The 27842-nt window shown below is 39.9% G+C and overlaps 1 protein-coding gene across 9 annotated transcripts in view; it reads left to right on the top strand.

The window, feature by feature from the left end:
- Positions 1–25944, top strand: part of MBTD1 (mbt domain containing 1) — a 46814-nt gene extending 20870 nt beyond the window's left edge. For all 9 annotated transcript variants that reach the window (XM_058676619.1, XM_058676616.1, XM_058676618.1 and 6 more), the window contains 11 exons: positions 4375–4492; positions 7198–7332; positions 7942–8030; positions 8228–8462; positions 9062–9117; positions 9435–9539; positions 11481–11628; positions 12314–12396; positions 12768–13002; positions 13481–13558; positions 23956–25944. In XM_058676619.1, coding sequence (XP_058532602.1) covers positions 4375–4492; positions 7198–7332; positions 7942–8030; positions 8228–8462; positions 9062–9117; positions 9435–9539; positions 11481–11628; positions 12314–12396; positions 12768–13002; positions 13481–13558; positions 23956–24074 — 1401 coding nt within the window. In that variant the 3' untranslated portion in view covers positions 24075–25944. The remainder of the gene's footprint in view (positions 1–4374; positions 4493–7197; positions 7333–7941; positions 8031–8227; positions 8463–9061; positions 9118–9434; positions 9540–11480; positions 11629–12313; positions 12397–12767; positions 13003–13480; positions 13559–23955) is intronic.
- Positions 25945–27842: the final 1898 nt, after the last annotated feature.

The raw sequence follows: 27842 nt of genomic DNA, 5'->3' as shown, positions 1-27842 counted from the left end.
CATGGGCTCTGGTTCTAATCCTAGCAGTCCTGCTTCCCATCCAGCTCCCTGCTTGTGGCTGGGAAAACAGTGGAGAACATCCCAGAGCCTTGGGACCCTGCACCCGCATGAGAGACCCAGAAGAAGCTTCTGGCTCCTGGCTTCTGATCAGCTCGGCTCTGGCCATCGTGGCCACTTGGGGAGTGAATCAATGGAAGATCTTCCTCTCTGTCTCTCCTCCACTCTATATATCTGGCTTTCCAATAAATGTATATTTTTTTTCAGAAGAAACCTGATTATGTTTCTTAAAAACAAACAAAAATATTTGAAAAGCATTGTTAACGAGGGAGAGACAGAGAAGAAAGAGATTTTACATCAGCTATTTCACTCCCCAAGTGGCCGTAAGGGCCAAGTCTGGACCAAGCCAAAGCCAGGAGTACAAAGCTCTGTCTGCATGTCCTACATTGGTGGCAGAGGGGCCCAAGCCACTTGGGCTATATCAAACTGCTTTCCCGGGAGTTGAGTCAGAAGAGGAATAATGGGCCTGTCATGATGGCTCAATGGCTAAATCCTCACCTTGTATCTGCTAAGATCCCATGTGGGCACCAGTTCATGTCCCTGCTGCTCCATTTGCCATTCAGCTCTCTGCTTGTGACCTGGGAAAGCAATAAAAGATGGCCAAAAGTCTTGGGACCCTGCATCCACTTGGGAGACCCAGCTAAAGCTCCTAGCTGCTGGCTGCAGGCTTCAGATCAGCTCACCTCTGGCCATTGCAGCCACCCATTTAGGGAATGAACCAGCAAATGGACAATCTTTCTGTCCTTCTTTGTAAAATCTGCCTTTATGATTTAAAGATTTTTGTTTTTAATTATTTTAATTGGAAAGAGAGGAGAGAGAGAAAGATCTTCCGTCCATTGATTTACTCCCCAAGCGGCCGCAACAACCAGAACTAAGCCAATCTCAAGCCAGCAGCCAGGAGCTTCTGGGTCTCCCACTCGGGTACAGGATCCCAAGGCTTTGGGACGTCCTCTCCTGCTTTCCCAGGCCACAAGCCGGGAGCTGGATGGGAAGCAGGGCTGCCAAGATTACAACCGGCACCCATATGAGATTTTGGCACATGCAAGATGAGGACTTCAGCTGCTAGGCTACCATGCGAGACCCACATTTCACAATTTTTAAATAGCACTGGTTTGATATGATTCTTTATAAGAAAAAAAGTAATATACCTTTCCAATTAGTAGCTTCTACTTTGTCTATTTATGCATGGCATTTGCTTATCCTTAATCTTACTTCCATTTTCCTTTTGTCTTCTTATATTCCTAGTCTCTCATGACAACCACCCCAAAAAGTAGATTCTGATATTAAATCAGAATGTGAATGGACTTCTGGGGAAGGTGGGAGTAGTTTCAGGTGTTTTTTGTTTTGTTTTAATGGGTTTTTTGGCTTCTTTGGTTGTTTTCTGGGTTGTTTTTTTGTTGTTTTTTGTTTGTTTGTTTTTCTGTTTCTGTTCCTACTTACTTTTAATCCTGTTAAGTAGTTCTCTCTCTCTCTCCCCTTTTTGGTGAAATATGTTACCTCTCCCAGCTAGATGCACCTTAGTAATCGTGCCTATTAGTCTTAGAGTGTTTTAGTGGTGACTTAATAGACATTTGCTATGTAATTGGGATAGATTCACGGTTACTTGTGCACAGCTTTGCCTCTAAACTCCGCCTACTCATGTTGTTTATTAACATTGAAGGTTGTGTGTGCTTATGAGAAATTACAGTTGGCAGCTCTGCAGAGAGAAATCCTGTTTCTACCTTATGTGTATGCAGTGAATAGGCCCTCTACAATTTGAGTGTTAGCCCTCTGGGCTTTGGGACTGTCTGGGAATGCTCTTGAAGTACAGAAAATAAGACTTCCCGCCCACTTATTGTCTTCCAACAGACAGTCAGGTGGAGGTGACCCACATTGGTGTTGGGGCCCCCTCAGCATTTGGATTTGGCCATGTCCTGCAGGACCTGATGACAGCTTACCTTGCAGGGAAGGAGAGCCGCTCCCAGATAGCCCTCACGAGTGGCCCTGGAGCAGGAAGTGGTGCAGCAGATCTTCCTTGTTTGGGAGGAGCCTGAGGTGGGCCTCGCATCCTGTGTCTGGAAGGTAAATTTGTTGTTACCTGTAAATTATGGTTCTGCTGGTTCATGCTGTGCCAATCCAGACTTTGAGAGGTATCCCTCCTGCCAGCAGGAGAAGACAGATGACTTGGATGAAGATGGCTGTCAAGCCCTGGGTCATTTAGTCTTCCAACTTAAGAATATTCATTTTAAACCTAAGGGCAGTTGTATCTGTGAAATTACCTTATTATTTCAACCTATTGAGCACATTCTATGCTATGACTGGTGCTCTTCTTTGTTGATGTTTCTTAATTCTCTTTCTTAGAGTGAACCATATGGATTGGTTTAAGAGGGCCTAGCAGAACCACAACCTTACAGGCAAGAACAAATGTCACTTTCTGCTACTTTCTCCTATACCAATCCAGACTGTAGGGACCCAAACATCGTGTCTGCCACTAAAATGAATGTTAATTTCTTAAGTGAGCATATTAAATTTTAACAAATGTGAAGGCTTGAAAAACAAGTGACAAAATGTCATATCTAGCTCTCAAAAGGTTAAGTCCCATGTGCCAAATTTGCTTAGCAACGTGTCAGCCTCACCTCCAACTTGTCAGCATAACCATGCCTCTTTCTTCTCAATGAAAAAAGCATGCAGTTCACAGATATACAGCCAAAGAGGAGTGGATACTTGACTTTGATTTAGTACAATTTAATGAATGCTTAATCTGTTCTAATTGGGTTCATCCCCACAGAAATGGATACATGATCTTGATATTAATAATTATTAGCTTCATCTATATTACCTATCTTCCTTCCAGCCTCTTTTTCTGATGATATTTGCTGGCAACAGGGATTGCCCTACAGTCTAGAATGTTATAAGGGGAGTAGCAGAACCTGAAGAGTCCAATTTTTCAATTTAAAGAAGAGCTAGTAATAATGAAAACACTGTTGTTTTGTTTGTTTTTTGGTGTTTTTTTGCACAAGTTGAGGAAATAGTACATGTGCCCTTCCTAAGTTATTCAAGTTAATTGAGGTGCGTTGGGTGATTGCTTATATCCGAAAGTAGTGGCTGCTGATTCATTTGTCTTTGGTTTCTAGACATCCTAGTTTGGATCACTTGACATTCTTTTCCTCTCCGGCAGAGATTGCATCCATTATTGGGGTAACAGTGAATGAATTGTGCTGTGGGCTAGTCCGCTAGTTGGATGGATCCATCTACCAAGGACCAGGGCCTTGCTAGAAAGACACATGCCCACTGTACAAAGTGGCTGGCTGCTATGATTCTTACATGTCTTTGCTCATCTTTGAGCTTTGAGGCTGTTTTTTTTTTCTGCTTTGTTCTTATGATCAGGTCTGTTATAACTTTACTTAATTCTTTTCTTTTTGATCAAGGTTCTAAATTACATTTAAGGATCTGGTTCTTCAGGGCCACAGAGACTGTTTGTCAGCACTTAACGTGTATTACAAAATGCACTAGTTCGATTTAATTTTCAATTACGTAAGTTACAGATAATTTTGAGTTGCATTTGGATTTTAAGGATTAAAATGTAAAAGAAATTGTGGTTTGGGAACAGATTTCAGAAAACACCATTGTATTACTACTCATTTTACCGGTTTTCCACCTCCACTTCTTGCCTGTTTGGTCTGGTGACTGGTGAGCACCAAGCCTGATGTTAACATGTTCTGTGTATGGTAATTCCTTGCCAAGAAGTTTTGAAACAATCAGATATCTAACACTTTACCATAATACTCATCTTCAAATAATTCCACCTTTTTATTAACTTTATCCAGTGTTTTTCATCCATATCTGCCTTGGCTTGTAATCTATCAATTTAGCTTAATTTGGAAATAATAACTAAGTTTTGTTTATATAGTTTTTTTGAAGCACTTTGCTGATTGGAACAATTTTTTTTCTACTCTGTCTAGATCTTCTAAAACTAGACATTAGGGTAAAGTGTATACATTCAGTACATATTGAAAATAGTAAGTTTATTAAGTCTGTTTTAAAGTTTATATTTTAGGAAAATTACTTCTTAATTCTTGTTTTACGATAGTATTGAATTTTGAATTTGTCTTGAATCTAATTTGCATTAATTTTATCTTCATCTTGAGTTTGACACTGACACTTGTATTTTCCAAATAAAACTTAAGGATAAGAGAATGATAGTTACATCTTTAGAGAAAAATACATTTGTTAAGATGGCATTTTTAACTTAATGCTCCATTAATGAAAATGCTTAATTTTGTGTGTGTTTAGGCTTTATGTTAATGAGACAGTAATCTGATGATTTTTGTGTAACAGGCACCTATGGGAACCTGTTGGGGTGATATCTCAGAAAACGTGAGGGTAGAAGTTCCCAATACAGACTGCAGCCTGCCCACCAAAGTCTTCTGGATCGCTGGAATTGTAAAATTAGCAGGTGAAAAGCATGTCATTATTCATTAGAAAATGGCAGTGATGCTTGTAACATTTTTTTTTAAGTTTATGTATTTTACAGATACTTCCAAATAAATGAGGTTTTAATATAAGGCGAGGTTGGTCAATTTTTCTGTAAAGAACCAAGATAATAAACATTCTCAATTTTGCAGGCCATGTGCCATCTATCCATCTACTCATTTCTACCAATAGAGCATAAAAGCAGCAATTGCAGCACATAGCCATGGCTGGGCATGACTGTGTGCCGATGGAACTGTGTGTGTGGGGACACTGAAGTGTATTAGCCAGATCTGTGAGCCATAGTATACTTCGAGAAGTAACAAAAGCTGGAGTATTAAAAAAAAAAGTTATGAAGACCGTGATGGCAAACGTAAACAATTGTTGATTTCTCTTTATTCTGTCATTCCACTGCTCTACTGCACCTGAGCCTTTGTGACGTTAGCACTGAGGAAATAGCCACGTTAGGGATTGAAGCTGTGGCACAGCAAGTTACATCTTCAACTGAGGTGCCAGCATCCCATTTAGATACCAGTTCAAATCCAGGCTGCCCCTCTTCCGATCCAGCTCCTTGCTAATTGCTTGGGAAAGCAGCAAAGCATAGCCTAAGTGCTTGATTCCCTGTACCCACATGGGAGACTTGGCAAAAGCTCCTGGCTCCTGGCATCAGCCTGGCTCAATTCTAGCCATCTGAGGAGTGGACCAGCAGTTAGAAGAACAGTCTTTCTTTCACTGTCTGGAACTCAGCCTTTCAAATAAAAATAAATCTTAAAAAAGAGAAAGTAATAACTGTATTGGATACTGTGAAAAAATAATACATAGTGAAGTTGTCTCTTTTTTTTCATCAAGCGCACAATTGCCAGAACTAACAGGCATTTATGAAAAAGTACTCTGTGAGTAGATGACAGGTTGCTGTAGTGCTTTAGAGAAGGGACAGCCACTCAGATCTTAAAGTTGTCCCTAGATTGCTACTGAAAGAGGTGGCTGATTCATCCTACTTCTCATCTCCAGCTGTTTTGCCCCAGGCCCTCTGCATTCCGCACTGTCCTGCTGAAAGTAATCTCAACTCAGTTTTTCTGCTCTGTCATCTTCGGTGAGTTCATCCTTAAAGGAAGAAAATGGTCCACGTTTTTAGCTCTTGCTGAGTACCATACTCCAGTGATCTGTTCAGACAAAGCTGATGGCGTCATCTTTGTGCTTTAATTCCTCCAGAAAGAGAACCCCTAGCTCTATTCTTACCCATATCACCTTGTTGAAGCCCCTAGCTTTACCTTGAACATTTTCCCAGCCATGTAAGCACTCTCTAAAGGCCTTCATTATCCTCTACACTATGAAAATTATTTTCTTTTTAAAGATTTATTTATATGAAAACAGAGAGATGGGGGAGAACGAGAGAACATTCATCAGCTTGTTTGTTCCCCAAATGTATACAATAGCCAGGATCCAGGAACTCCATCCTGGTCTCCTATCCTGATGGCATGAGCCCAAATACTTAGGCCACTGTCCACTACCTGCCCAGGCATGTTAACAGGAAGCTGGATCCAAAACACCCAGCAGGCCAGGACTGCAACCAGAACTCTGATATGGACTATCGCCGTCTTAGGTGGCAGCTTAAGAAGCAGAGCCACACCATGGCTCCCTACACTGTCATTTAAAACCAGCATACCATTTGTTTTCTATTTGTAGAAGTCATTTACATTTAAATAGCCAATGCATTTAATACTAGAATTATTTCTTCCATCTCTGGTTTTATATTGGTTTATCTCAATGCATTAGAGACCTTCTCTTAAACAATTTTAATGCAATTGTAGAAGTTATCCTGATATTGACATTACAGTTCATCAATAATTAATACTAATTATTAATACCAGTAATTAATAATTGATGCTAATATGCTACAGTTAATCAGTAATTAGCAAGCCCATAAATTATTCTGTAAACTACTGAATTTTAAAAGTAAGGATTGAATGTCATTAATCTTCACTGTGGAGTCTTAACTTTGAAAATGCTAACCGGCCTTAGCCTTTGGCCAGAAATACACTTATTGACCTTTTCTTTATTCCACTAAAAGTCTTAAATTAAACCTTTATCAGTGTATGTGCTGTTAAATTGCAAGCACGATAAATATGTTTTGTTACTTCCAGGAAATAAGGCTTTCTATTTGCATTAAATAATTAAATATAGTGTCTTTAAGTGATCTCGCCAACTTTTGTGTTTATTGAGCACATGTAGCATTAACAGATATTGCTTTATAATAGAGTAAGATTGTCTGGGATTATCCAGGAGTAATTATTCATCAAGTTACAGAGATTAAATAATTTTGAAATATGCTATAACTGGGTTTCTGTGACGTGACAGCATTTTACTAACTTGTCATAACCTTCTCTGTTACAAAACTAAACATTAGGAAACCATCCCACCCTAATTTTCACTGAGAAATTATGGGTGAAACTGAAATGCGTGGAAAGGAGGATCCACACTCAGTATAAACAGATGGCATTGAACAACATCTGGGTAGCAATACAGATTCTTAGACCCAGCCACAGTCTGCTCAGTCAGCCTAAGATGGGCCCTACCCATTTGTCATTTAAAGTGCTGGTCATTCTATGGCAGATGCCAATGAAAACTGAACACCACAGGATACTGTATCGTTTTGTTTTTCCTTATTATGCAATGATTTGTTGGTTTCAGGTTACAATGCGCTTTTAAGATATGAAGGATTTGAAAATGACTCGGGTCTGGACTTCTGGTGCAATATATGTGGCTCTGATATACATCCAGTTGGTTGGTGTGCAGCCAGTGGAAAACCTCTTGTTCCCCCTAGAAGTAAGTAACTTATAAAAATTACCCTAGGGGCAAGTGCTTGGCCCAGTAAGTAAATTGCCACCTGGGATGACCCATCCCTTTTCAGAGTACTGGATTAAATCCCAGGTCTGCTCCCAACTCCAGTGTCTACTACTATGGACCATGGGAGGCAGATTGTGATGGCTTAGTTGGCGGGATTCCTGCCACCCAGGCAGGAAAGTCAGACTGAATTATCAGCTCCTGGCGGCATTTGAGGTGTAAACCAGAGTGGGATATCAGTCAAAATCTCTGTCTCCTTTCCACCCTTCCTCCCCCTTCCCTGTCTTCCTGCCCCCCACCTCTTTAAATAAATCTAAAAATTTAAACATGTAATTAACCTCACTTTAATTTTAAATATATGTATTTTAAGGCTATTTCACACTTTAGCACTACATGAAGTAATGAACTATTTTTGATTACCAAGTAACTTTGCCAACAAGTGATACACTTGTTTTCTGTTTTTTGTTACTTTTCAAGACTGTAACTGATACTGTGACTTGCAGGGAAATTTATCACTATTTTAAAATACATTATTTCTGAAGCAGTTCCATTTTTTGCTGAAGTGTAAAATAGTTATTTCTTTTGTTTTAGCTATTCAACATAAGTATACAAACTGGAAAGCTTTTCTAGTGAAAAGACTGACTGGTGCCAAAACCCTTCCTCCTGACTTCTCACAAAAGGTAAAAACAGGCTCTGATAAAGGACTGAGCAGCTTTCAAAAAGAGGGTAATTTACAGGGTAATTTTAAGGAATTCCTCATCTACTGGGTGATCTATGTTAAATACAGAGTACAGTCAATATTTTTAAAGTACAGTGTTGAATTATTTATGGGCCTTTGTCATGCATTCCCAAAGTTTTCATCTGCTTTTGTTTCAAGGTTTCAGAGAGTATGCAATATCCTTTCAAACCTTGCATGAGAGTAGAAGTGGTTGACAAGAGGCATTTGTGTCGAACACGAGTGGCAGTGGTGGAAAGTGTCATTGGAGGAAGATTAAGGCTGGTGTACGAAGAGAGTGAAGACAGAACAGATGACTTCTGGTGTCATATGCACAGCCCGTTGATCCATCATATCGGTTGGTCTCGAAGTATAGGCCATCGATTCAAAAGATCTGGTAAGTATCCATTACAAGAATTTCTGTTTTAAAGATGACAGAGGCTAAATTATGCTCATTTGGCTATTTTTTCTACATAATAGTGTCTATTTAAAAAAAAAAAAAGAATCCTGAACTCTTCAACTTTAATTACTGAATAGTTCGCACCGTATTAATGTCATCATTTACATTCTTCCACTTCCTCTGATTTGAAAAAGCAACAGACTTATAGCATAGACTTTAATGTTCTAATCTTTCTTCTCTTTAGATCTTCTGAAAGATCTAAAGATAGCCTTTCCCTTTCCATCACAGTTTATAATCAGAATAAAAGGATTAGATGTGGTTAGACTTGATACCAAACACATTAAAACATACCTCTAAAGTTAGAATTCCCTAAATGGAATTACTGGCATTCTGATTGGCTGAAATGTATGAATATGCACGTCCCCTGGCGAGGAAGCTGACTGAGAGCATCTGGGTCACGGTGAATGTAGAAGGCGTGTCTTTCTGCCAGGCCTTTAGAATATTACATACCTTGTGAGTTTGAAGCCTTCAAAGAAACGTGGTTTTTTGGTCTTCTCACAAATGCTGACAGATTAGTATGTAACTTTTCCTTGTAGATATTACAAAGAAACAGGATGGACATTTTGATACACCACCACATTTATTTGCTAAGGTAAGAAGTTTTTATAAGAACCCTCATTTGTAAATTAGCTTTGAAAGAGGGTTGTGGGTTTTTTTCCTAAGATTATGAAAATCACTTATGTTCACTTAAAAGGATTAAGACATTATAATCCATAGGTGTCACATTTTTGTTCTAATTATCCTTTAAAATCTGTTTTATGTATCTGAAACTTGCTTCCTAATGAAAAGTTTGAATTATAATACTAGGTAGGTAGGAGAAGGCATCTGGTAAACCTTTTCAAATTTGATTGTATTATGATAAGATGACAACATTTATAATAGTAGATGTGCTTTCATATAATTCTTTAGGTAAAAGAAGTAGACCAAACTGGGGAATGGTTCAAAGAAGGAATGAAATTGGAAGCTATAGACCCATTAAATCTTTCTACAATATGTGTTGCAACTATTAGAAAGGTAAGAGACTAGGTTTTACACAGAATACAATAGAAGGCTGCCTCTCTACCATATTAATGTAGATATAAAATGTGTGTGGCTAAATCTAGAGAGATTTTCTAGTAATTTCAAGAGAAACATGAATTCTCTTATTGAGTCATCTTTGTATATGGCTTGCTGTCATGATTATTTGGAATCTGCTACCATTTTATTTGCACAAATATATCCTTAGTTAATCAGAATTCCCTGAGAAGCTTAAAAGCTCGAGACAGGTGCACCCCTTCCCTCCCATACTAGGATTTAGTGAGTTCTGGTTGGTACCTTGGCAGTATCATTTTCAAAGGCCTTGTTTAACTATATTTATGAGCCACTGATCCAAAGTCTACTTACCTAAATGCGTAACTTTAGGATTTCCATTTAAATACAAAAAGTTGAAAAATAATTATGACAGGGCCCAGCGCAGTAACATAGTGACTAAAATCTTTGGCTTGCATGCACCAGGATCCCATATGGATTCCAGATCGTATCCCGGCTATTCCACTTCCCTTCCAGCTCCCTGCTTGGTGCCTGAAACAGCAGTAGAGGAGGCCCAGGACTTTGGGATCCTGCATCCATGTGGGAGATCCGGAAGAAGCTCCTGTCCTGGCTTTAGATAGGCTTAGCTCCAGCCGTTGCAGCCACTTGAGGAGTGAACCAGTAGACAAAAGCTCTTTCTCTCTGTCTCTCCTTCTTTCTGTAAATCTAACTTTCCAATAAAAAATAAAGTCTTAAAAAAAAAAAATCTGTGGCAGCTGAGTATCCCAAATACCTGTGTTCAAAGTGATACAGCTAAATAAGATTGGTTCCAAACCCTATTCTTTACCTTATCAAGTGAGGACACCTACCTGATAAAACTTAAGCAAAATGGGCCGGCATTGTTACGTAGGGAGTTGGGCCTCCCCACTATTGCTAGTATACGATCACCAATCAGAGACCCGACTGCTGCACACTCAGTCTATCCCCCTGCTAATCATCTTCTGTCTGTAATTCTGCCTTTCAAATAACTATTCAAAATAATTAATCTAATTTAAAAATTGAAAACACAAAGCAAGGCATTTAGCCTAGTGGTTAAGATGCCAGTTACAATGCCTAGGTATCATATTGGAGTGCCTGGGTTTGATGTCCGTGTCTGGGCCTTGGCTCCAGCTTCCTGCTAATGCATAACCTGGGAGGCAGCAAGTGATGGTTCCGTATTTGAGTGCCTAGGGTGAAGTTCTACCTTTGCTTCCTATTCAGCTTCCAGCTAGTGAGTCTGGGAAGTAGCAGATCATGGCTCAAATGCTTGCGTTTCTGCCCTTCCCATGACAAACTGTTTCCTGGCTTCCACTTAGCGCAGACTCCACTGTGCTGGGCATTTGGGGAATGAACCACCAGATAGTCATCTGTCTCTCCCTCCTGCTCATGTTTCCAAATAGACCAGTAAAACTTTAAAAGAATTAGAAGTCACAGTGGGCGTTTTCATGGTAGTCCAGATAGTGCTTGGAACATCCACATCCCGTATCATAGTTCAAATTCCGGCCCTGCTCCTGATTCCAGATTCCTGACAGTGCATACTTGGAAAACTGAAATGTCAGTGGGGAAGAAGTAAGGTGTTGCTGAATAGGACTTAGAGCCCACATAATTGGTGCACTTTCAGCTACCGCAAGAGTGAGCGGCTTTGCTGGTGGCAAAGACAGCATTTTTCCCAAACCTCTGAAGTCGCTTCACTAATTCTGCTTTGATTTCCAGCACACACTGGAAAATTACATAGGTTTCTTGTTGTAATTTCTGTTGGCTAACATAATTTAGCAGAGAAGTATTTTTCACTATTGAGAGATCCTTAGATAATAGATTTACTCTTCTTTACAGTGTCAATTCAAAATGTCATCTTTTTCTAATAATGGTATCTAATTTCAGACACTTGGGCTTCTTTTCCTTTGAAAGGTGCTGGCTGATGGATTCCTCATGATTGGGATTGATGGCTCAGAAGCAGCAGACGGGTCTGACTGGTTCTGTTACCATGCGACCTCTCCTTCTATTTTCCCTGTCGGTTTCTGTGAAATTAATATGATTGAACTTACTCCACCCAGAGGTATTCCATACTGATATGAACATGGGAGCTTAATTCTTACATTCTTTCCACACAGGATTCGTTTACATAAAACATAGTCCTAGATGTTCTTGCTGTGTGGTTCTATATGTGTAGCAAATAGGTAGTGTATGTGTGATACAAATATATACACAGCAAGTATTGTTTGGTGTCCTGAAGCAAGCCATTATTTGTAAGCTTATATGAATAAATAGCATAAAGACAGAATTTTTCCAGAGCCATTTGTACATTTCACAATGTAAATTGATGCTTTAAACTTTGATGATAGTATGTGCTCAACAGGCTATTGTGTACATTTTTTTTTTTAATTTAAGGAAATAAATTTCCACCTTTAGATTTTCTTTGAATGGAAGAAAAGCATTAATTCAAATGTTAAATACTAGACTGTTGTGTAGCCTATTTCTGAAAAAGTTAAGATCATCTTTGTGGTACACTGAGGAAAAGGAAATCGGTTTTGCATGAAGTTAGACAGACGCAGCAGTGTGTCCAGAAAGGGGATGAGATTTGTATCCCTTAGAGGGATCATTGCACCCGACAGAGTTAGAGCCTGAGGTCAAAGTTGATCATGTAAGCTAAAACCTGAAACTATGCATTGTGTGTCTTTTTTTGCATTTTAGTATTCTCATTTCAATGAACTGCCACTTACTCCAGTTTTGTTTTTTTTTAGGTTACACAAAACTTCCTTTTAAATGGTTTGACTACCTCAGGGAAACTGGCTCCATTGCAGCACCAGTGAAACTATTTAATAAGGTAAATTTAAATGTTGGAGCAAATCTTCTGTGGGCATTTCTTTTTGATAACCCATAAATGCAGATCTTTTTTGATGAGGATGTCTTTGCTTAGTATTAGAATTGCTTAGTGTGCATTAATATAAATAAATAATAACAAACCATTTTTCTGAATAACTGAAGTTTATTTCCAAACTGTTTTTAATGTGAGTAAAATAGAAAGTAATGCATTTCTTAATTCCCAAATGCTTCACTTCCATAATACACTTAAATAAATAAAACAATTTGAGATTTGGGGCTCTGTTGTTTAGCTGCATTGCTTTGACTTCTGCTGTTTATTGACAGTTCAGTTGTACATTCTTTATACAAGTGTTAACATTTTGCCTCTGTCAGGATGTTCCAAATCATGGATTTCGTGTGGGAATGAAGTTAGAAGCAGTAGACCTCATGGAGCCACGTTTAATATGTGTAGCTACAGTTACTCGAATTATTCATCGTCTCTTGAGGATACATTTTGATGGATGGGAAGAAGAATACGATCAGTGGGTAGACTGTGAGTCCCCTGACCTCTATCCTGTAGGGTGGTGTCAGTTAACTGGATATCAGCTACAGCCTCCAGCATCACAGTGTAAGTTCATATACAGTAAAGGTGTTCTTTTGTAAAAACTTCACTTCTCCAGAGGACTGTGTCACACCAATCATCCTGTGAGCTCACAGAACAAGAATATACCAATGTCTGATTGTTTGGCAGGTGAGATGTTGAGACTCAGCAACAAGCTCAACAGTCAGACCGTGTGTCCCCGCCAGTGTGAGCTCAGTAGTCAGCTGCATGACTGTAGAAACACAGTCACCAAATTCAGGTAGATTGACGGCCTCAGTAAGTTTAGCATCACAGGCAGAGTCTGTGAGCATATGCTAAGTGCTGTTGAGGAAATAGTGACACCTGTGTGGTCTTGAAGCTCCTGGTTGTGTAGGAGCAAATATCTTTATTTGCATATCATCATGTATTTGTATAACATAGTGGTCTTGGTAAAGATACTTCATCTAAATTTTATCCAGAATTGTAAGCAGTTGTCTGGTACCAATTTTCCCTTTTGTTTTTTCAGCATCCAGAGAAAGCCAGTCCGCTTCATCAAAACAGAAGAAAAAGGCTAAGTCCCAGCAATACAAAGGACATAAGAAAAGTGGGTCACCACATGGTGTTTACCTAGGTTTTCTAATTCTTAACTGATTGCTGCTAGAGTATTGCTGCATAGAAAGTAGAAACTGCTGTGTATTCATTATGTATGATGCTTAAAGGTGCAGTATGCCATAAAAGGCAAACCTCTTCAACAAGGAGAACCACTTAAGGTTTTAATTGACAAGAGAAATGATTACTTTGAAATTTAACATGCCCATGGAAAAGGATAGAACCTTTGAATGATTCTTGAAATACTACATAAACCTCCTGAAAATTTTTTTTAACACTTTGTTTTTTAAAAAAGAGATGCTTGTTGCTTACCATAGACTTGGAGTCCAATAAACATATCATTTTTATAAAGAAAAAGCAGAATTCTCTTTCAAGAATGATGTTGTAAGAAATCCAAATTGATGGCTAACAAAATCAAACTTAAGCAGCATTTTCTTTACTCCATGTTTTATTTTACCTTCCAGTGACTAGTTGTTGGCATTAATAGCCAAAGCAATATGAAATGTTAGCTGTATTACATTGTTTTAAAATCATTTTCACTATTATAGTAAACTAAGCCCTGAAATTTTTCACTCAGAGATAAAATTGTTTTCTTTTATTTAACATGTTAATAAAAAGGGAAAAAGTACACCTTATCAGAACTGAATCAGATGTTTTAGCTGACTTGTCATTTGTTCAGATAAATGCTAATCTAACAACCAAGTAAAAACAGCATGAAGAGTCAAGTAAACCCTGCTCTTTAAAACAGTGGGTTTTTTTTGTTTGGTTGGTTTGGTGTTTTGGTTTTGTTTTGTTTGCTTGCTTGCTTGCTTGCTTCCTTGTTTGTTTGAAAGGAATATTTACAAAGAGAGGGTGAGTCAGAGACCTTCCGTCCACTAGTTGACTCCCCAAATGGCCACAGAGGCTGAACCTGAGTCAGTCAGGGGCTAGGAACTTCTGGGTTCCCAAGTGGGTTCAGGATCCCAAAGTTTTGAGTCATCCTGTTTTCTCAGGCCACAAGCAGGGAGCTAGATAGGAACTTGACTGGCTGGGACTAAAACCAGGGTACATGTGGGATGCCTGTGCTGGCAGACAAAGTATTAGCCTGTTGAGCCACCGTGCTGACCCTTATTTAGAATTCTTCAAGTGAGAAGCTTAAGAAATTCAAGGCCCTGTAGTGGCAATTTGAAAAACAGATTTCCTGCAGATCCAAAACAGATGTCAGACTCACTGGTGGTAACCTGCAGGTGAACCTGGCTTTTATTAGCACTAGCCTCCCACAACCTTGGGATTATTTTTGCTCACCCAAAAAGAACTTAGGAACTTAATAAACTTTTGAAATGTCACCATCTAGTGCTTGCTGGATCCAGAGTTGCCTCAGAGAACTTCAGCAGTGGCATTCCAGGAAAGCAAAGTGGGTTCTTCTGTATCTGAAAATTTAACATGGGGACTCTGTCAGTGAACCCTAAAGCGTGGCGGGCATAATCCCTCAGCTTTGTGCAACGTGAGGAGCAGGTGAACATAGCCTCATTCTGCCTTCTGATAGACAAGTTGTTTAGATTTCACAATTTTCTAAGACACTGAATTAATTTTTATTATTACTCAGTGGTTAAAGGACATACTTTTTATGCCTAATTTATCAATATTTTGTATAGAGTTCATACACCTACCTCAGTATGATTCTTGCAGGATTTCTTTCTGGTTTGTGGAGTTTAGATTATTTTGAAATACTGGGCTGGGAACACAGAAATATATAATTGCTGAAATCTTAGCATCCAAATTTTTAGATATTTTTAATGACCAGATCTCTAGATTTGTGGGAAAAAATGAATTAAGCTTAGATTTAATATGTTCCTTAACTGTCGTGTTTTAATAGATTTCAATATTACGGAATCATCTCTAGTGGCTTTAAATTGTCCTAGAGGTATAGAAAGAAGAAGAAGTACATACAAACCCGCAGTCACTCCTTAGAGACCTGCAAGGCCTGCTGTGTTCTGGAATTCAGAATTCAGGGGGTTTGAATAGTGTGATGTACACTTTGGAACTCCCTCTGCAGACTCGGGAGCACTTGCTAGAGTGAAAGACATGTAAATAATCTTATTACTTTCAAACAAAATGTTCAAAATTTTTCCACAAACCCTAAGTAATTAATTTGAGGCTTAGAAACCCAAATCATCCATTCCAGGCATACTTAAGTCAGTAGCAAGCGGGCCACCAAACTTTTTATTTATTTTTATTTGCCTTAGGTTATGTTCTGGCTCTGTTCTTTCATCTTATAGCCCTTAGATTTCTTTATTATTTAAAATCATTTATCAATATTGATTTTTTTAAAAGATTTTTTTGTTGTTGGAAAGTCAGATATACAGAGGAAGATCTTCCATCCACTGATTGATACCCCAAGTAATCATAATGGCCAGAGCTGAGCCAATCCGAAGCCAGGAGCCAGGAACCTCTTCCGGGTCTCCCACACAGGTGCAGGGTCCCAAGGCTTTGGGCCATCCTCGACTGCTTTGCCAGGCCACAAGCAGGGAGTTGAATGGGAAGCAGGGCCACCGGGATTAGAGCCAGCACTTGCAAGGCAAGAACCTTAGCCACTAGGCTACCATGCCGGGCCCTCAATGTTGACATTCTTAAGTAGTAGTTATTTTTCTATAGAAACGGATAATTGGGGTTTTTTGGGGGGGTGGGGTATTTTTTGGTTTTGGTTTGTTGTTTGTTTTTGTTTCTTTGGCAAAAGGCAGTTACATAACAGAAACAGAAACAGTCTTCCACCTGCTGATTCATTCCCCACATAGCCAAAACGGCCAGGACTGGGCCAGGCTGAAGGCAGGAGCCCAGAGCTTCCTCTGGGTCTCACACATGGGTGCATGGGCCCCAACATTTAGGCCATCTGCTGCTGCTTTCCCAGACAGTTAATAGGGAGCTGGATCTGAAGTGGAGCAGCCAGGTCTCAAAGTGACACGTGTGGAATGCTGACACTGCAGGCAGAAACTTAATGGGCTGCATTACAATACCAGCCCCCAATAAATGGATAGTGATTGACTTCTTTGTTAGCTTTTGTCATTAGCTGCCTTCATGCTATCAGGGAGCAGTTACTAACCAGCACTTTTGAATGTGAGAATAATGTCCTGCCCATGGGTTCATACAAACTGACAGTGCTTGAAAACCTTTATATCAAGGTGTGGAACTTGAGAACAGAAAAAGCAGTACTAACTTCTGTCTTCAAGGTCATCATTTTCAGACACTACTGTAAGCAGTTGGGGATTGTTCCTTCTCTTTCTACCTCGAAGTATGCAGTGTGTTAGAAAAAGTTTAAGTAGTTGCCCATGGTGCTGCACTTGATTTTATTTGGGATTTGACAGGATCCTAACTAGTGGCTTAGTTTGTAGATTCGTCTTGTAGAATTACTGTGATCTTTCTCCTCTGAATTTGTAAAGCATGATTTCTGATTACTCATAACTACCTGGGCCATTGTGTGCTTAGGAAGAAGATGGGCATAACTTAGTCACAAAGATGTGTAAATATCTTGGTTTTTGACCTGCTTGATGGCCTGCACTCGGCTGTGGAGTATTTTTTCATTGATAAAAGCATTGTATCAAATCTTAGGCTTAGGTTTGTTTCAGAAGAAGCTAGATTACCTAGGAACTTGGAAACAGATAGTTTGGGATTTCAGGGCTTTTCAGAATAAACTAAAAACTCAAGCAGCTGATTTCCTGCTGATCAATTTCTGCCACTAGATAGTACCTTCAGACGTCCACCTCCAGCTCACCGGGGCTTGTTCGGACAGAGAAGTGCTGCCCTGAAAGCCTTGGCTCTTTTCTGTCTTCCCTTGGGTTTTCACTCTACCTCAAGCTTGATTTCTCTGATTCGTTTGATTTGTTTTTCTTGTTTTTTTTTATTCTTGAGAATCAGGACCAGAATTATCAGACTATGAGAAGGTAGGAGCAGCCTCTGCCATCCTCCACCTCTGGCACACGCTCGCACATGCTCACACACACACACACACGGGCTCGCTCATTTTCAGAAGCACAGACTTTGCGTAGCTGTTTGTTGTTTCAGAGTGTCCTCTGCAACGTGCCCTTCCTAGTTATGTGATGCACTTTTCTTACCCAGCATGTCAGTAAAAGCTTACTGTAGTCTGACTTGATATTTAGAGAGGAAGATGCCAGTTGGGAAGAAGCCTGTCAGTTTGTCGAGCCTGCCCAGGTCGGGTAGGGTGCGGAGGAGCTTCTCTGGGGACGAAGAGTTGACTCCTCCTCTGTATCGAACCCTTGCAGCACTGACAGCCCCGGAGGCCTTCCCACCTCCCAGCACTAGCCGGGAGTTGAGTCCCAGCCTCAAACCAGGTAATGAGTCCGTCAGCATCACAGGTACTACAGAGGGCGAAGGTGCTGGGCAGGGTGGTGGGAGACACGGCGTGGCCTGGTGGGACAAACACTGACTCAGTCAAGTTTGCTTTTTTTCTTTCAATGAAAAAAATTCATTTTCACTGGTCGTTTGTGGTCACTTCACTGAGACAAATCACCAGGGAAGAGTGTTTATCTTGTGCTAAAATGTTTCTGAGCCTTTGAATAGGATCGTTATTTTGGTGTGTACACTTGGGAGTCACGTACCGTTTCATCATTTGATGGTTGAGGAGTTCACATGGCAGAATTCGCTAAAGAAGTGTGTCGTTAGGGATTAGTCTGACTAAGGAACTCCCACGCTAGCATTCTGGAGTGTCCAGTTCATGGGAAATGATGTGTCTGGTTCTGGTGTGATTTAGGTTTTGATGGTGTCATTTGCCACTGTCTTAGCTGAGTAACAGGAAAACAAGATAGTTGTATAATTTGGCATTGGTTTGTGTGATGTTTATAAACATATAATGATTAAATGGGTGATAATTAATCTGAGTTTAATTGGTTAGAACAAGGTAGCAGGTTGTAAGGAAAACTTGAGAGTTTTGCCCTTGTCGTCACTCAGACAAATATGTTGTCATAGAAAGACTTCACTCATGTGTCGTGTGCTTTAGATGTAGATGTGTAACATGCAGTGTCAAGGTTGACTTGGCATGTATTCTCTTTCATCATTGGTTTTAAATTGGATTGCTTTCGCTAAGATTAAGAATTCACTAAAGGGGTGCTGTTTTTTGCATGGAACTTAGTTCCTGGTTCTATGTTCTCCTCTTTCAGTTTGTAATATTTTTGCACCTAAAGATACCAGCCTCTTTTGTTGCTGTCTCAGTGTGTGTCCCTTAGCCTTTGCCTCTCCCCGGGGAGGTCATCTGTGCCTGTCACTTTGCTGTCTATCCTCTGGCTAGAGCAGATGATGACAGTACTCTGTGAACCACCGACTGTATGTGTAAGTCAGATGTTACCTTTCTGGAGAATGTTAGCAGTTTGTGTTGCTTTACTTGTTGAACTTTTGTTTTGGCACTGGTTATTTATGGTACAGTCTTCTAGCTGTTAAGTGTTGGACATTGTAGAGTTCTGAATATGTTGACATTTTTACTGGATTTTGCATGTATTTCCTTGAAACAGACTCATTTTGGAGGTTTGGGTCATGTTTTATGAGATGTTCTGATTCATGTAAAACAGAACTTGATTTCTGCAATTGACAAAACCCAAAAATTTAGATAGACGCACTAGATGGATGCCGCACAGCCTCCTCTGAGACTTTGTCCTGCTGTTGTCCTGAAGCAGCTTCTGTGCGCTGGTGGAGCTGATGGGCCATGGTGTGATTTTACTTTCTTGAAACTGGAAGGATAGCATTTCTACAGTATCTGAAGGCTGTGGGTTACTTGGCTGTTGAGAGTCCTTGCTTATGGGCTCTGTGGCAGACAATAGGTTATTTCAGCTATTTTATCCCTGAAATCTTGGTGTTAGCATCAACAAAGCAATTTCTTTGAAAAATAGAACCAGGACAAAGCCTTTGTGTAGAAGGTGATATTGAGCCACAGGATCTATTTTATTTCATCCATCACTCATTGACATTAAGGCCTAGAAAGAAAAAAAGATGATTATTAGTATGAAGACGCCAGATTCCATGGAACAAACTGCATACAAACATTCCACATCCGAGTGACTGCTTCACCTTTGTTGAGTGACTTTTTTAAAACATATCATTTCCATTTCTTACCATGCAAACAGCTTCAGAGTGTGCTTTAGAATATCTTACATTTAAAAGAAACATCTGTTTGAATGGAACGTGTTTGATCTTGCAGCCTGTTAATTCCCATCCATTTAGCCATCTGATCATCACACAACTAGGTGTCGTTGTGATCAACCTTTTATTGTGGGTACTGCACCTTTAATGAAACCTGATTTTGTTCTCTTGCATGTGCTCATTTTCATAGTATTAGTTATTAAAAATGTCTCTAACACTGGATTTATTTTGTTTGGATTTGAAGGATTATTATGTGTTTGATATTTTCCAGAAAAAGCATTTTTATTACATTAAGCAACTTTAAAGAAGGGAAAAGCTGCACAAAGTCTTGTTTGCATTACCTTCCAACAGTCTTCCTGGCGTTTGTTTTGCTCTTATATACATGGTGTATTCGCTTTTCTGTCTTTGGTGCTATTAAATGTATCATTACCGTTACCAAAAGTTCAAAGAAAAATTTCTTTTTTGAAAGGCAGAGTTAGAGAAAGAGATCTCCCATCTGCTACTTCACTCCCTCGATGGTCACAAGGGCAGGAACACAGCCTCTGGTCCGTTCTGAAACCAGGAGCTTCTTCCCCTTCTCCCATGTTGGGAGCAGAGGCCCGTACACTTGAGCCATCCTCTGCTGCTTTGTCCAGGGCATGAGCAGAAAGCTGGATCAAAGTGGAGCAGCCAGGACTTGAACCGATGGAATGCTAGCATCACAGGTAGCAGCTTTACCCACTATGCCAGAACGTGGTCCCAGTTTTAAATGTAGCTATTTTAATATTCTTTGTGGTGGCACTGTTATTCCTTCATTAAAAACCTAAACGGCTTACTCTCCTACCACCCATGAAAATATTTTTCTGAGTCCTCTAATTTTCCTTATAAAAGATTTTTCTCATTATTAGCAATTCCCAATTGGCAGTCTGTGTACAGTAGGCCTCTCTAACAGGTTAGGCCCAAGACTCCCAGTAAATGCCTGAAACTAAGAATAGTTCCAACCCTGTATATTACAGGAAACTTTGCTATACATACATACCTGTGGCAAAGTTCAGTATATAACTTAGACACAATAAGAAATTAACAACTAACAAAAGAAGAGAGCAAACATGGCAGTATGCTGTAATAAAGTTGCCAGCATCAGGACCCATGCTGGGGCTCGACAGGCTAATCCTCCACCTGCAAGCGCTAGCATCCCATATGAGTGCCTGTTTGTGTTCTGGCTGCTGCACTTCCCATTCAGCTCCCTGCTGATGGCCTGGGAAAGCAGCAGAGATGACTCTAGTCCTTGAGCCTGTGCACCACATGGGAGACTCAGAGGGACTCCTGGCTATCAGCTTCCAGCTTCAGATCAGCCCCAACTGTTAGGGCTGTTTGGGGGTAAACCAGTGGATGGAAGAGCTTTCTCTCTGTCTCTCCTTTCTGTAAATCTGCCTTTCCAATAAAAATAGATTTTTTTTTTTTTTTTTTTTAAGAATAAGTTGTCAGCATCAATGCTCTTACGCCTTGGGACCTTTACAGTGAAACGATGGTTACTTGAGCACAAGAACTGCAGTGCTGTGACAGTGAGAACCTAGGTGGCCCATGGAAAGTAGCGTTGGTTACGGATAATCTGGATGAAGGATGAGTCATGTCTTGCAAGACAGCATGAGGATTCAGTATGCAGCTCAGAATGGCGAGCAATTTAAAATTTATGAATTGTTTACTTTTGGAATGTTCTTTTTTAGTATATTTAGTATTGTTAGATGACTGCAGAGAATGAAACAGGAGGAACCTACAGTATAAGCAACCTTTCGTGTTTGTTAATCAAAAGACAACTAGTAGACGGAAACAGAAACACTTTTCTCCCTTTGTTGTTGGATCCAGCTGCCTGCAGGGACAGGAACGTCTGACCTCAGTGAAAACTGTGGGTAGCCTGAGCTAGGCGTGGTGGACAGACTGTCACAGCTCTCTGCTCCCACTGACCAGATCTTGGAAAGATGCTAAATTGTGCTGGTGTGAAGCCTCTTTTTTTTTTTTTTCCTAATAATTTATTTGAAAGGCAGAGAGATCTCTCATCTCTGGTTGACCGCACTTGCCACCTGAATGCCTTCAACAGCTGGAGTTGGACCAGGCTAAAGACGAGTTACAGACTCAGTCTGGGTCTGCCAACTGCTTAAGCCATCACCTGCGGCCTCCAAGGGTGCCTATTAAAAGATCTTTTTTTTATACTGGAGTTAGTGAGAAAACTAGTATCCACTAGTTCACTTCGTAAGTGGCAGCCACAGCCATGATTGAACCAGGTTAAAGCCAGGAACCAGGAGCTTCTGTGATGTCTCCCATGGAGAGGGCAGGAGACCAAGGACTTGATCTGTCTTCTGCTGCTGTCCCAGACGCATTAGCAGGAATTAGATCTGAAGTGGGGCAGCTGGGTTTCAAACCAGTGCCCATATGGGATGCTGGTGCAGTGAATTAAGCTGCTACACAACACTGGCTCCAGGAAGTAAAATTTTAGAAGTCTATAGGAAGGAGCATTGGTGTCAGGAAAAGATTGTAAACAAATCCAATGGTCCTGTGTTGTACTGGGCAGTAACAAAAGTTCAAAAAAGGAGGTAGGAAAATCACAGATATAAATCTGTGATATAAAATGTTTTGGGTCAATAAAATTAAATTTTCTTTTTCTTCATCCCTGCCAATGCATTAGAAAGAACATTCCTTTCGCTAGCAATTCTGACTATCATGACTTCATTGACTACCCAGAAACAACCCCACTTAAAACCATGGAGACTTCGGTGGGGATTAGGGCAGGTGAGCAGGTAAGCCAGCATTTGAAATGTCCACATCTCATGATGGAGAGCCTGTGATGAAGTTCCAGGCCCTGCTGCTACCCAACTTTTGCTAAACTTCCTGGGAGACAGTCTGTGATGGCTCTAGTTTTACCACACATGTGGGAGACCTGGTTGGAGTTCCTGGTTTCCGCATAGGCCAGCACTGAGTATTTTGACATTTTGGACATTCAGGTAGTCAGCCAGCAAATGATAGGAATCTGTCTCTGTCTCCCTCTCCCTGTATGTAAGTGTATGAATCTGCTTTTTAAATAAACCGTTTTCCACAGAAATCAAGACCTTACTGGTAGGCTGGCATTGTGAGTAGTTAAAGCCGCTGCCTGAAATGCTGGCATTCCATATGGGCACCAGTTCATGTTTTGGTTGTCTGGTTGTTTCAACCCCTTTTTTTTTTTTTTTTAGAAAAGCAGATTTACAGAGCAGGAGAGACAGAAAGATCTTCTATCTGCTGGTTCACTGCCCAAGTGACTGCAAAAGCCGGAGCTGAGGAGTGAACCAATCCGGAGCCAGGAGCTTCTTCCAGGTCTCCCATGCAGGTGCAGGGTCCCAAGGCTTTGGGCCGTCCTCGACTGCATTCCCAGGCCACAAGCAGGGAGCTGGATGGGAAGTGGAGCAGCCAGGGCACAAACCAGCAACCATATAGTATCCTGGTACATATAAGACGAGGATCCAGCCACTTAGGCTAGCGCACCTGGGCCCTATTTGTTCCTCTTCTGATCCAGCCTCTAGTTAATGACCTGGGAGAAACAGCAGAAGATGACCCAAGGAACATGGGGTCCTGAACCTTTGTGGGAGACCCAAGTCAAGCTCCTGGCTTTAACCTAGTCTGGCCCTGGCTATTGTGACCACATGAGGAGTGAACCAATGGATGGTAGTTCTCTGTCTCTGTCTAAATCAAACATTCAAAATAAAAAAGCTATTGGAACGTGACAAGTCACGAATTGAGGGCTGCCTTCACTGTTGGTTTGTTTTCATTAGAAACGAATTATAGACAAGACTTGAGGCATTTAGCAGATTTGTCTCAGATTTTAACATTGCTGGTATCAGTAAATGCTTTAACTAAAATATTGTTCATATTGTGTTATTCATTAAGTACTGTACTTCAGAACCATGCCAGAAGCACATCATACGCACATTATACGCATTAGCATAGAAGTGAATACTTACAAGAGAATGTCTAATTATTGTGGTCAAATTAGTGATCATTTTTTCTTGAACACATTCCATTGAAGGTTCTCATTATGCAATGTTCAATATTCAGTATTCTGTTCATAATTCAATTCCATAATTGCTAATATACCAGAAAAGTTAAAAGTAATTAAATGTTTATACTTGTGGGATATGTTTTTAAGACTTAACCTGCAAAAATGAAGCAGTTAAGCTTGATAAAACATGAAGATTAAAGGCAGTTCAGACATTCTGGAAAGGCATAGTGACAGCCTCCATTTTCTTCTCCTTTGTACAGTGACTACATTGCAGCTAAAGGAGGAATTGCTGGATGGAGAAGATTATCATTTCCTTCAAGGAGCATCCGATCAGGAAAGCAATGGCTCTGCCAACTTCTACATCAAGCAAGAGCCGTGAGGTGGCTCAGATGAGGGTGGGTGGGGGCAGTTTGGACACAGGACTGATTTCTAATCAACCCAGCTGTACAGCAGGGCTATTCTACTGGGATGTTTTGCTAACCAGACAAGATTTCAGTTCCAGATTTTTCAGGTGGGTGGGGAAACTATTTTAGCCGGGGGCGGGGGAGGGGAAATTTTTCAATTTATAAAGATGGACACTTTTTGTGTTGTATTTGAAGCTTTTGAAAGAATTTTGTAATATTTTCCACGTTTGGATTTATGTGCATTGTTAACAAGAACTGAAATTCTAACTTTTTTGGTAAGATTAAAGTTTAGGTAGCAGGATTGAAGGAAATGATTTAAGAAGGATATAGTTGCAAATGCAAATGAACTGTCATTACAAATGAACCTTTTTTGGTACCTGTTGGGAGACTTTGGGATTCTAGAAGTTAGGCCAGTCACATCTCCAGCTTCCTTTGCTGCAGAAATATGCAACTGAACCCTCCGCAGAGGTTCGTCACCACACATCACGGAAGCGGTCATGATTCTGCTTGTTGGCGTTTTATTGCAGCCCATCTTAAATGTTTGTACAGAAATGTTTTTCACTCTGTGAAATTTATTTGGAGTTCTGTATGAAACTGGAAGAACTCTGGATACTTTTATATGTTCTGTTTTACGTTTAAAAAAATTGAAATTTAACACTAGAGTGTTAAACTGGAATGGTTGATAAGATATACAGGATCTCATTGTACCAGTTGAGGGGTTGGAGAAAATGCAATATTGTCCTAATTTCATTTTATTTTGCTTACTAAAAAATACCCCACAATTGGGATTCTGATCAGTTCTCTGCCATTCCCCTCCATCAACAACCTAGTATATCCGCTCCCCAAAACAGATGTTCTGTGTTAGCAGGAGAACCAAAGTAAAAGTTGTTCAAAACCAAAAGAAGTTGAGATTTCAAAATCATTCCAGCTCCATTTTTAATTATCCTGCAGTTTTTATAAAATAATTTGAAGAAATTTAATTTTCATAAAGTTCCAGATGTAGTATGAATCGTCTTTAATTGTATTCAGAATTTATTTTAACAGTAACTGATTTGGACCATTGTGAACATTCCCTATTTTCAAATTCGTGTGGCTTCCTTTAAACAAACAAGGATACAAGGGTAACTTGGTGAAAGGTTTGCTCTCTGCGTTTTGTACCTTGCTAGCGAGTTGTGACTGAATGGGAGAGCTCTAGCGTTTACCAGTGAGGTTCATAAACTAAACTCTCAGGAATTAACTGCATCTGTTCTACAAGTGCTTCTGGGTCTTAGCCTGGCCTCTTCAGAGTAGTAATATTGACCATCTCCTCTGGAATATAGGTAGGGCTAATTAGAAATTAATCAAAATGATTAACCTCTACAGTCCTTCAGCCTATGGAATGCTTTAAAAAAAATGTTCATGGAAAGCCCCAGGAGACTGTCTTAGGTAAGATTTTTGTTTTCAATTTTAAAATGCATAGAACATTAAAAACCAGCAATTTATTTTCTAAAATAATGCTCTACTTTTGGGAATAATAGCATTGGTAATACGCACAGGTTTACCTCATTCTATGCAAGAGGGGTTAATAACATAAGGTTTTATAGTAGCTACTGGAAGTAAAATGTGTTACTTTATAGTGTAAGAATGTATGGAATCACATGTCACCATTTCGTAATACTGACTTTTGGGGCATCAGTGCAGATCACATCAGCGCAGGTTGATTCTCACGTAGCAGATGTGTGTGAATTGACCTGTTCAATTACTGGATATTTATCTTAAATAACATTGCTGAGAGGGCCTACTGTAAATGTGATATGCTCGCACTTCCCAAATCCTTAATGTTGAAGAATCATTGTGCAAACTTAAAGCATGGCTCACAGCAGACTTTATTCTCAGACTGATGGAATTAAACCCAGGACTCTGATTTAGTGATACAGGCACAACAGACCTGTTGGGTGGTGTCATTTACTAGTACCTTAGGATTAAACCTCTGGAGATCTGAATAAACCAGGGAGGGTTACGATTTGGAGCCAGTCAGTCCTGGGAATTAGTTCTGTGAATTCTGAAGTGCTCATTTGTAGCTAGTTCTGTAAGCTTCCAATTCGACAGCAAAACCAGGCTTTCAAGTGTTTTAGAGTTTTCCACCTGTTCATGAAGTGTTCTTTGCTTACTCCGTGACCAACAGTTCGAGGTTGGTAAGGATTTATACGGTCTAAAACAATCGTAGCCCTCTTCGTTGTTCAGACTCTAACCCCTGCTGCTGCTGAACAGAAAAGCAGTTCGTGCAGAGGAGAGATGTCTTAGCCATAACTGCAGCTGTACAACCCACAGCCCCATTCTCTTACAGTTCAAAGTGTACTGCTGACCTGGAGTTTCTTTTTTTGTTTTTTTGTTTGTTTTTGTTTTCTGTTAGGATTATTTGGGGACTTTTGGTAGTTTAAACCTTTAACCTTTTCCTTGCTGTGTATGAGGAAAGTTAAAGCTGTTATCAACTTCTTATTCTCGGATACTAACACGGGTTTTCAGTGTTTGTTTGTTTTTTTAATTATTAATTTTGTGTGATGTGAACACCCTCTCCCATCAATATTTGTATTATGGTGCTATATATTTGGTAATGATCCTTTAATATTGGGAAGGGATTTTAAAAATACTGTGATTAAACTGGGTTTCTTCCTTTGATTTTTCGTATTTTAAAATAAAGCCACAGTCATTTATACAAAAGAGAAGCATCTGTCCCTGGGCAACTCTTTTGAGGACAGAGGTCAAAGTAAACTGCATAAGGTTTTTACATCATTTCTGTATGTATTTGATATATAGATCAATATCTGTATAAATTTAATCTTTTATTTTCTGGTAACTTGTGATCATTGAGAAAGTGTTTGAAACTTTCTCATGAAGTGTATATATATGATGGCGTGAAAAATTCCTTCGGGGAAATTTATGTTCCTTTCATTTTTACCAAATTGCAAATTTTCAGCATGGATGTGAAAAGCATTAAAATTATAACTTTGTGTACAAGATGAAAATAATTCACTAAATTTGCCCTTTTTTACACAAAATAAAATGTTAAAGTTAAGCTGCCTCTGAACAATTTTTTAATTTGGGATTGTGAGCGGTATTTGAAGCTTGAAGAGTTCGTTCTATAAGCAGTGAGAAGCCCGGGCAAGGTGTATCCGTTCCTTCCCCAGAGACCTGTAATCTGAACTGATGAAGGAAAACCAGCGCATAACTGCTAAGCAGGAATCCCTGCTGCCTTGGAAGGAAAGGAGGAAAGAATCTGGGCAGATAGCTGGATGCAGGCGCACTGGAGCTGGCTGTGGGGAGAGCTGGGGGAGGCGGCCAAGCAAATATGGACCATTATTGGAGTCCCCTAAGCTAGGATATCATGTTTTGTGTGATTGACATCTTTAGTAGGTTTGTTTTCTGTACAGTATATCAGAGGAGTTGTAGCCAAGCTCCCTTTCTTCCACTTAGGCACCAAATCCATGACTGTTCAATTCCCTTACATGAAGTAAGGTGATATTTGCACATAACCCATATGTACATATTCCCATATACTCTGTATTTTTTAATATGATTGGAAAGCAATGTCTTTAAGATTCTTTTGTTGTTGTTAGAAAGATTTACAGAGAGAAGGAGAGACAGAAAGATCTTCCATCCCCTGGTTCACTCCCCAAATGGCTGCAATAGCCAGAGCTCAGCCAATCTAAAGCCAGGAGCCCCCTCAGGGTCTGCCACATGGGTGCAGGGTCCCAAAGACCTGG

Source organism: Ochotona princeps, chromosome 17 (genome assembly GCF_030435755.1).
Source record: "Ochotona princeps isolate mOchPri1 chromosome 17, mOchPri1.hap1, whole genome shotgun sequence".
NCBI lineage: Eukaryota > Metazoa > Chordata > Mammalia > Lagomorpha > Ochotonidae > Ochotona > Ochotona princeps.
The sequence above is the reverse complement of the archived record's forward strand: the minus strand, read 5'-3'. Positions and strand labels throughout refer to the sequence as shown.